Source organism: Neltuma alba, unplaced genomic scaffold (genome assembly GCF_004799145.2).
Source record: "Neltuma alba isolate B1F8T4 unplaced genomic scaffold, ASM479914v2 tig00000304_pilon, whole genome shotgun sequence".
Lineage (NCBI taxonomy): Eukaryota > Viridiplantae > Streptophyta > Magnoliopsida > Fabales > Fabaceae > Neltuma > Neltuma alba.
Window position 1 is genome coordinate 42,568 of NW_021632000.1, and position 10,893 is coordinate 53,460.

Genomic DNA, 10,893 nt, shown 5'->3' on the forward strand with positions numbered 1-10,893 from the left:
TGTCCTTCATATATGTTTAAAGATTTGTCCTAAAGCCAAAGAAATTTGGCTCGGATTGATCAATCGCCCACAAATTACTACCATTTTCTTCTCTTTTCTCTGCTGTGGGATTGGATTATTATTTGAAATGCAAAAAATTAAGCGGCAAGTTCAAATCCTAGAAAAATATCTTGCCACAAGCTTTTTACTCACACTTGTTGGAACATGTGGAAAGCCAAATGCAAATAAAAAGCTCTACTTAGACGCAGTCACTCTTAAAGTTGACATTTCTTTCATCATAGGTCAAAGTATAGTTGATGACATGAAGCTGGAAGTCATGATCGGCATTGACACTGGGGAATAAGAATGGAGAGAGATAATAATTTTGAATGGATAGCATTTGGTAGTGATTGGTCCATTTAAATATTGATGAAGTAGTTAGCAGAAATATAACTTATAACAGAATGAACCCAACCCACAAAAACTGGCGAGTTCGGGCTAGTTAAAACCTAACTCTTTGGAGGCAGGTTTTCTTAGCTCGCATCTTCAGACCCACAACCCGTGATATTATCATTTCAAAATGGAGCAGCGTACTGTGAACATGGAAAATTTAAAGCTGAAATACCCCTAGTGTTTCACTCTTGCATTGAAGTTGAAATTTTGATACATGAAGAAGGTCTTCCACTTTGCCGGCAGGAAAAGTTTACAAAGTCAATGTCTACGACAACTTCATGAAATCCATCACTCTTACTTAGAATGAACATGCTTAGGACCATTATCTCTTCCATCACATCAAGATTAGGGAACTTATTATACAAAATTATTGGATATAGTAAGTCACCATTGATCATGTAAAGCAACACATTGTTGCTGATTGGCTTGCACACCAAGCAACTGACAATCTTAACATCAGGATTTTCAACTATCCCGCTCAGGGTGAACTTGTCTCTTTAAAGAGTCTTGATCTAGTCCTGCTTTTGTGGCCTTATAAAACCGCAACCTATAGGCAGGCTCCTGTGAGTTTGGGGCCAAGAAATCGCTCCACAAAATATAATTGTTAATATATATATTATTTCCAATCCTTAATATATGAGTTCAATAGCTAATTTATATAAATTAAGAAAACTAGTTACTTGTCAATATAATATATGTGTTGATTTTTTAAAAATACTTATTTTAGTCATTTGCATTGAAAACTAACCCTTGATGGACACATACTTATATGTATTCAAAGATAGTTTAGGAAACAATTGTACCTTAGGAGACAAAATGAATTAGGATTTGTTTGGTACGAGAAAAATGAAAGGGAGGGTAGGGGAAGGGAAATTTTAATGAGTTTGATTTAAAAAATTGAAGAAGTGTGGTTAAAAACTTTTAATTAATTCTTACTCTTTTATGTTACATCTTTTCTTTATTAACATTTTAAAACCCAACTTTTTTTTATATAAATTGAGCTCATTAAATTTTTTCCTCCCCTCCATTTCCTTGATACCAAAAAAGCCCTTAGAGTTTTATATTTGGGATTAAAACTGATTCTTCTATTAGCTCTCATATTTAAGACTGAATGAAGTGCGCATGCATACACTTATAGATATACATGCATTTCTCCTGTCATGGTTGGGAAACTAGTTAGAGGGTTGATTTTAATTAGTTCTAACTATCACATTTGTTAAAACTAAATAATTTATTTGAATTTCTTCAGTCACCCGAACTAATTAAGTGGTTGTTATATTAAAGGAGTATTTATCATAGCTAGGGGATAGAGATGAAAATGCAGTCAGCAATTAATTAAAAAGTGTGGCGACTAAACAAGAAATTAACGAGATAGAGAGCTGCTAGTCAGAACCCACCTAACAAATTTACAAACTGTTAGGTTGATCACATGATGATTAACACTAAATCCAAACCCAAATCATCATTATTATTAATGTTACTCTTAGCCTACGCCTACACGAGTTCTCTCGTCTTCACCTACCTAAAATCTCTTTACTTCTTCGTATAACAACACCACTGTAGCTGATTGGCAGCCCTTCGTGTTGTTCATCCTCTCTTTTTGCAACTCTTCGTTTTGTGATCACGCAGAAGAACAACACATTGTTATGGATTCTGATTCAGTAGTCCCAAAGACCGTTTGTGTCACTGGGGCTGCTGGCTTCATCGGTTCCTGGCTTGTCATGGGACTACTCCAACGTGGCTATACTGTTCGAGCCGCCTTGCGTGACCCTGGTTCTGTTCTATCCCCACAACTTTCACTTCTATGAAGGATTTCATTAGCAGATTTCTATTTACATATTTTCTTGAACATATTGTGTTACTTCCTTCCATCCTAAACACACACACACACACACAGACACACACAAGAGTCTGATACTCACTTAATCATTTGTACATGGTATTAGAGCCCGACTCAGGTCAGCTAATTAGACAAACTAGTGAAAGTCTCTTGGCCAGTCTGGGCAAGAGTTTGATCTGATTGATTGAGTTGGATTTTACGTATTTATTTCTTTTTTATCGAAATTGAAATGATGTTGTTGAGTTTAAAAAAAAAAAAAACAGTCCATCAAATTTATAGTACTTTAATAATTTTTTTTATTGGATTATGTGTGACTTGTGGAATAATGCTTTTTATTTAAATATTATTTTAGTTATACTTGGCTTGATCTCAGATTGGTCCCAATTTAAACTACTACCTCTCGTCCTAATTATAAGAATTAGTTGACTAATTTAAAGAGATTAAGAAAATAAGTTAAATTAGTTTTTTATAATAAATAGATGTTGTTTTTCCTAAAATATCCTTAGTAATTAAGTGTATTAGCTAGAACTACCATTATTAAAAAGACTACCTTGAAAAAAAATGTATAAATATTAGAAACAAAATGGATTAGGGTCTTATATTTAAGATCAAAATAAAAGTCAATCGATGTCTTATATTAAGGACCGGAGGTAGTATTAACTTTTGTATTACTGTTTTAACCAATTTATTGATCAGTTTGGTTTTTAGAACCTTGCAATTGCATTAAAGAAATCACCTCATGCGTAGGAAACCTCCATAATAATAAGGGTGGCTTAAAAAAAAAAAAAATTTAAAAGGTAATGTAAATTGACCTTACATTTAGAATCAAAATAATTCAATCAACTAGCTTCTATGTTTAAAATCAAAGGGATTATATTAAAAAGCTAGAAAATTTATTTTGAAGTATGGGAGGTACCAAATGGGTGCAGGGAGATGTTTTTGAAAGACAAAACTTTTGTCTGATTTTGAGACTCCCCTGGGAGTCGTGTTACTTCTTTTTATCAAGCCTTTGCTTGCTTTTTCATTATTAAAAAAAATATTTTGATCATTAAATATAAATTTGTGTTGTTTTACAGATAACATCAAGAAAGTAGAGCATTTGCTAGATTTGCCTAACGCCGACACACACTTGACTCTGTGGAAGGCAGACCTTACCCAGGAGGGAAGCTTCGACAATGCCATCAATGGCTGCATTGGAGTTTTCCATGTGGCTACACCTTTCAATCTTGAAACCAAGGACCCTGAGGTAATTTAATTTCCTCCTCTTATTTATTAAATTATTCTTCTTAAACTATTACTTTTAAAATTATGTTAACTGTAATAAATAAAAGCATAACAATTATGAATTTGATTGGGGCATTTTTTTTGCAGAATGAAATGATAAAACCAACAATCAATGGTTTATTGGACATTATGAAAGCATGCGTGAAGGCCAGAACAGTGAGAAGATTGGTGTACACATCTTCTGCTGGAACTCTTAGTGCCACGGAGCACCTGAAACCTGTGATTGATGAGACTTGCTGGAGTGACGTTGAGTTCTGTCTTAAAGCAAAGATGACTGGCTGGGTTAGTACTTAGTGCTTCCTCCTCTTTCTCTACGCATCATTTGTGTTGATCTCTTATTTCTTGAATTGAATTGTAATTTGTAAGTTATTTTGTGAGTTATTAACCTTTTTTTTACACACATTACTCATACTACAATTTATTAGGAGAAAACTTAAAATATAAGTTTAGAGATGATAATAATATGGGTTAAGCTTGTTGGATTGGCAAGATGTTTTGGAGCGAGCTCTTTTCAACTCATAAGCCAATTACTACCTCGTGGGTTGGCTGGCCTTTAAAAATTTTCATATTTATTTTAATAATAATGTTATTATTTTGCATTTAATTTAAGCTCAATATTGTTTTATGTTAGGAATTTGGTTTCATACTTGATTTTTCATTTTCTTTAATAATTTATCATTTTTATATTGATAGAATCATTATGTAAAAATTATATGTTTATATTTATAGGTTTTGCGTTAATTTAATTATATATTTTATAAAAATGTAGAAATATTTGAATTTAGTCCACAATTTTGTAATTTAATTTGAAGATTTCAAAACAATTGAGAAACATTAAAAATAAAAATGGGGTTAGCAGGCACACTCACCAACCCACTCTTGCCCGGCGGTGCCTATAGGTTGGCTCACATTACGAATTCTGGTAGTATTTCTTTATACGCTTTCAAAAGTGGTAAAGTTAATTAGAAAAATAATTCATTTTTAGATGGAATTAATGAGTTTGATGAAGTGGTTAGAGAATTATAACAAAAGGCAGATGGAGTATTTTACGTTCAAATTATTTATTGGACACATGAGAGATATTAGAAAAACAAACTATATATAATCTGCAGGTATATTTTGTTGGAAAAAGACAGAAAAATGCACCTTTAATTTCATAAGCCTAGAAACGTCCGCTGAATTCAGGAAATCCCATTTTGGTACCATGAGACCAAATTGGGATTAATATGTGAAAGGAAAAGACCACATTGCCCTTCATTTTAAATATTATTTTTAAAATATCACAGCCCTACTGGCCGGCCGGTCACCGGACCTCCGGCGGCGGCGGTCACCGGAGCTCCGGCGACCAGCCGACAATTGGTCACCGGAGCTCCGTCGGTCGGAAATTTTTTTTTTGAAAATTTTACAACTTCAATATAACGGTTAACAACTTTTGTAATGCGATTAACAATTTCAGTATAACAATTAACAACAGTTTTTCTGGGAAATTCAACAAACTCCGGCGACCGGAAACAATTATTTTGAAAATTTTTACAACTTCAATATAACCGTTAACAACTTTTGTAATGCCATTCACAACTTCAATATAGCAATTAACAACAGGTTTTCTAGAAAATTCAATAAACTCCGGCGACCGGAAACAATTTTTTTGAAAATTTTTACAACTTCAATATAACGGTTAACAACTTTTGTACTGCTATTAACAACTTCAATATAGCAATTAACAACAACAAACTCAGGCGACCGGAAATAATTTTTTTGAAAATTTTTACAACTTTAATATAACGATTAACAACTTTTGTAAGTCTATTAACAACTTCAGTATAGCGGTTAACAACAGGTTTTTGAGTTTGTTAAAGGCATTACTGAAGTTATAAAAATGTCACTTTTTGAATTTAAAAACTTGTTGTTAACTGCTATATCAAAGTTGTTAACCGTTATATTGGAGTTGTAAAACTTTTCAAAAAAACGTAATTGTTAACGTTATACTGAAGTTGAAAATTTTTACAATTTCAATATAACAGTTAACAACTTTTATAATGCTATTAACAACTTCAATATAGCAATTAACAACAAATTTTCTGGGAAATTCAACAAACTCCGGCGACCGGAAATAATTTTTTTGAAAATTTTTACAACTTCAATATAGCGGTTAACAACTTTTGTAAGCCTATTAACAACTTCAGTATAGCGGTTAACAACAGGTTTTTGAGTTTGTTAAAGGCATTACTGAAGTTATAAAAATGTCACTTTTTGAATTTAAAAACTTGTTGTTAACTGCTATATCAAAGTTGTTAACCGTTATATTGGAGTTGTAAAACTTTTCAAAAAAACGTAATTGTTAACGTTATACTGAAGTTGAAAATTTTTACAACTTCAATATAACAGTTAACAACTTTTGTAATGCTATTAACAACTTCAATATAGCAATTAACAACAAATTTTCTGGGAAATTCAACAAACTCCGGCGACCGGAAATAATTTTTTGAAAATTTTTACAACTTCAATATAGCGGTTAACAACTTTTAAGCCTATTAACAACTTCAGTATAGTGGTTAACAACAGGTTTTTGAGTTTGTTAAAGGCATTACTGAAGTTATAAAAATGTCACTTTTTGAATTTAAAAACTTGTTATTAACTGCTATATCAAAGTTGTTAACCGTTATATTGGAGTTGTAAAACTTTTCAAAAAAACGTAATTGTTAACGTTATACTGAAGTTGAAAATTTTTACAACTTCAATATAACAGTTAACAACTTTTATAATGCTATTAACAACTTCAATATAGCAATTAACAACAAGTTTTCTGGGAAATTCAACAAACTCCAGCGACCGGAAATAATTTTTTTGAAAATTTTTACAACTTCAATATAGCGGTTAACAACTTTTGTAACACTATTAACAACTTCAGTATAGTGGTTAACAACAGATTTTTTTGAAAAATTATATAACTCAAAAACCTGTTGTTAACCGCTATACTGAAGTTGTTAATAGGGTTACAAAAGTTGTTAACCGTTATACTGAAGTTGTAAAAATTTTCAAAAAAATTGTTTTCGGTCACCGGAGTTTGTTGAATTTCCCAGAAAGCTGTTGTTAATTGCTATACTGAAATTGTTAATAGCAATACAAAAGTTGTTAACCGTTATATTGAAGTTGTAAAAATTTTCAAAAAAATTGTTTCCGGTCGCCGGAGTTTATTGAATTTCCCAGAAAAACCTGTTGTTAATTGCTATATTGAAGTTGTGAATGGCATTACAAAAGTTGTTAACGGTTATATTGAAGTTGTAAAAATTTTCAAAATAATTGTTTCCGGTCACCGGAGTTTGTTGAATTTCCCAGAAAAGCTGTTGTTAATTGTTATACTGAAGTTGTTAATCGCATTACAAAAGTTGTTAACCGTTATATTGAAGTTGTAAAAATTTTCAAAAAAAAAAAATTCCGACCGACGGAGCTCCGGTGACCAATTGTCGGCTGGTCGCCGGAGCTCCGGTGACCGCCGCCACCGGAGGTCCGGTGACCGGCCGGCCAGTAGGGCTGTGATATTTTAAAAATAATATTTAAAATGAAGGGCAATGTGGTCTTTTCCTTTCACATATTAATCCCAATTTGGTCTCATGGTACCAAAATGGGATTTCCTGAATTCAGCGGACGTTTCTGGGTTTATGAAATTAAAGGTGCATTTTTCTGTCTTTTTCCCTATTTTGTTTCAAAGACATTGGCAGAGCAAGAGGCATGGAAATTTGCCAAAGAGCATAACATGGATTTCATCAGTGTAATTCCTCCTCACGCGCTTGGCCCTTTTCTCATGAATTCAATGCCTCCCAGTTTTTTCACCTCTCTTTCCCTCATCACAGGTGAGTTATTATTAATTTCTTTTAATTTCAACCTTTGTTAATGCTTAAATTATATTCTTAATTTCTTGACTTATTAGCTTTGAAAATTTGGAAAAAAAATTTGACACTTTTGTAATTTAACAAATTTTTTAATTTAGAAACGCAGTTGATACGGCCTTACAAAAAAGACTGGGTAGAATATTTTTATTTACTTTTAATTTAATGGACTCTGGTTATTGTAGGGGATGAAGACCGTTATTCAATCCTAAAGAAAGGCCACTTTGTTCATTTAGATGATCTTTGTATGTGTCACATATTCTTGTTTGAGCATCCTCAAGCAGAAGGAAGATACATATGCTCCTCCCATGAGGCCACAATTCATGAAATTGCCAAGTTGCTCAGTCAAAAATACCCAGAGTACAGTGTCCCCACCAAGTACAGCTCACTTTCTCTTTATTTTTGAGAAAATAAAAAAAAACTGTTAAATTTTAAAATTTCAAATCAGTCTTGGTTACTATATTCATAAAAAAAAAATAACTATATTTAAAAAGAAAATAACAATATATTTTTTATAGTAACTGTTGATTTAGAATTTGAAATTAACAGTTATTTTTTGGAGACTTTTCCTTTATTTTTTCAATATAATTAATTTAAATACTCACACACACAAACATGCTAATGCCGAATTCAACTTTTGGACACAATCTAGGTATAATGAGTAGCACGCTGTCATTGGAACAACTTTCTGATGACACTTCATAGTTATCAATAATTCATTTACATGAGTGAATGAATCCATGTTGAACTAATTATTATTATTATACGCATGAATGATCTTCTTTTTTTTTTTGGTCTAAAGGTTTAGGAATATTCCAGAGGACTCAGAGATATCGCACTTTTCTACTAAGAAGATAAAAGATCTAGGATTTCAGTTTAAGTATAGCTTAGAGGACATGTTCACGGCAGCTATTGATACTTGCAGAGAAAAAGGGCTTCTTCCCAAGTCTGCAAAAACCCTCGCTTACGGCACAATTAGTACATGAAAGTTCATGTGAGTTGGTTTTTGAAAACTCACTAATATCAAGGCAAGCTTCAAGGTTTTGAGAATATTCATTAAGGCATTTAGTGAGATTATCATGTCAACAATAAGATTTGAATCTACCTCTTTTTGACGATATGGATTGTATCTTTATCAACTAGCTAGACTAATGTATGTTTGCAGGTTTCAATATTATATTCTAAAATTATGGCCTAGGAGATGAAGCGTGTCTATGAGGTTTCATGTGTTTTAAGTGTTTGGTTCGTTTTATGATTATTTTTCCCCATTTTGGGACTGTTTTATTTTAATATACTGAAAGTGTGTTGGGTTACCTGTTGAAAATCACCGAAGCGTCATGTTTGATTGAAGGAAACACATTCATTTTAGTTGGATTAAGTACACATAACATGAAATAGTTAAAACAAGACAAAATGTCGTGATGTGGCCTTCTTTTTAAGAAAAAACTGCTTGACATGGATAAAAACCTAATGGATATTCGTGTATAATGAATTCTTATTTGTAATGTTTTAGCTGGATATGTTGTTTAAGTTTTGGATTTTCCTTGGAAACGTTTTATATAATTAAACTTATTCATTAAAGTAATCATTGATTCACCAATACTTAAGAACCCAGAAGCTGAATTTCAAGAGAGTAATTTTCATTGTTTTTGTTGTTATTTCACATAACTGAATTTATTAGTCCTTAAAGTTAACCAAGTTATTTCATACTACTTCAATTCTTAATATAAGAGTTCATTTGATTTTTATTTTGATTCTAAATATAAAACCCTAATTCACTTTATCTTTCATATTTATTTATTTATTTCAAGGTAGTCCTTGTAATAATGATAGTTCTAACCAATACAATTGATTAGTAAGGATATTTTAGGAAAGACAATATATATTTATTACAAATAGCTAATTTAACTATTTTTTTTAATCTGTTTCAATTAGTCAACTAGCTCTTATATTAAAAAAGTATGTAATATTATGTTGAAGTTTGATAGTTATCTTATACAATATTTTGTACCATAGCACTAAGATATATTGATGCCCAATGGTCATATAACATTTTGGGAACCAAAAAGTGGTAGATCAAATCCAATTTTGATAAACTCTTGCCTAAAAATTCTCTAGTTGTCTGAACTCTGGTGACTTGCCACGGAGGGATGTTTTTTGTTTTATGAAAGAACAATTAGGTCATTTTAAGGAAAACTCAGTCCAGATTCCGGAGTAGCCCCCAAAATCTACATAAAAGTTAAACAATTTCGCTGGACCATTTTTAAAATCCCATGTTCTGGGAGTCCCTTTTCTTCTTCACTGTGCTTTTTAGTTTAGTAACCAACTTCTAATAAATTATTCTTCCGGTTCTTAATATAAGATCTAATTGGAGAGTTGATGTTAATCTTATATATAAGATCTATTTCATTTGTTTATCAAATTTTCTCAAATTAACCTTATTGGTATCTTTCCAACAATAATCCAGTAGGAAAGGGAGGAAAAGAATTAAGAAAGATATTTAAGATGTTTTAAAGAAAAAAATATCATATTAACTAATTTAACTAACATTCTTAAATTAGTTAATCAGATCTTATATTAAAGACAGAACGAGTATGAACTAGCTTTGTTTCTTGACCAGTAATAATTCATCAGAATCATATCTGTGTGGTTATGTCTAAGAAGTTCAAGGGGCACTGATCAATCCAAGGCTCAGTGTTTTTTTTTTTTGAGCCAAAAATGCTTATTGTAATACTATCTCAAGTCCTAAATATAAAAAAAAAATTGGAGATTTAATTTGATTCTAAATATAAGATTTCAATTCACTTTGTCTTCTATATTTATTCTTTTTTTCCCCCCTAAAGTAGCCCCCATGATGACATGTTACAGATTTCTATTCTAATAGATATGAGTAACAAGGTTATTTAGAAAAAAACAATATTCATTTGTTACAAATAGTTAACATAACTAATTTTATTAATATTCATAAATTAATTATTTAGTTCTTATATTAAGTACTAGAACTAGCATAACTTATCAACTTGGATGTTATTCTTGACCGGCCCGTGATCAAAATCATACTATTAATTAATTCTTGCATTTTATTTTCAAAAAATAAGAAGGTTGATACATTCAATTTATTTTCATTATAGTTGATTTCAAATAGTATTCAAACAATTTGATTTTAAAAATATTCTTTCAACAATAAAAAAAATTATTATTACTACCTATTACAAATTAAACCAAATCTCATATTAAGAAGAAGTAATTACATTTATTATTAATAATTTTTTGAACTACGATCTCTCAATCTCAAATATAAATTAAAGTGTTATCTAGAATAAATTTTTGGTATATAATATGACTCTTTTGGTGGGTCATTAATAAACTTTTCTTCCAAATATTATCTTTTGTTACAATTTATTAGAATGAGACTTGAAGTCTAATGCAACGTTTTTCTATGCTCTT

The 10,893-nt window shown here is 31.0% G+C and overlaps 1 protein-coding gene across 3 annotated transcripts; it reads left to right on the top strand.

Moving 5' to 3' along the window:
• Positions 1–1,992: 1,992 nt before the first annotated feature.
• Positions 1,993–8,773, top strand: LOC114718627 (dihydroflavonol 4-reductase-like). Of its 3 annotated transcripts, none has more exons than XM_028904198.1 (6): positions 1,993–2,205; positions 3,349–3,518; positions 3,644–3,842; positions 7,231–7,410; positions 7,632–7,824; positions 8,249–8,773. In XM_028904198.1, exons 1-6 carry the CDS (start codon positions 2,079–2,081, stop codon positions 8,430–8,432), a joined length of 1,053 nt encoding a protein of 350 aa, XP_028760031.1. In that variant the 5' UTR covers positions 1,993–2,078; the 3' UTR covers positions 8,433–8,773. The 3 variants fall into 3 exon arrangements, with proteins under 3 accessions (XP_028760031.1, XP_028759883.1, XP_028759959.1); XM_028904050.1 differs by having other exon boundaries at positions 3,644–3,838; positions 7,269–7,410; XM_028904126.1 differs by lacking the exon at positions 7,632–7,824 and having other exon boundaries at positions 3,644–3,838; positions 7,269–7,410; positions 8,249–8,390.
• Positions 8,774–10,893: the final 2,120 nt, after the last annotated feature.

Bases quoted from the DNA above. Each gene is read 5' to 3' on its own strand.
- LOC114718627 (XM_028904198.1), top strand. From the start codon at position 2,079: ATGGATTCTGATTCAGTAGTCCCAAAGACCGTTTGTGTCACTGGGGCT. The intron at 2,206-3,348 runs GTTCTGTTCTAT...GTTGTTTTACAG, and splicing joins AGCCGCCTTGCGTGACCCTG to ATAACATCAAGAAAGTAGAG. The intron at 7,825-8,248 runs GTACAGCTCACT...TTTGGTCTAAAG, and splicing joins GAGTACAGTGTCCCCACCAA to GTTTAGGAATATTCCAGAGG.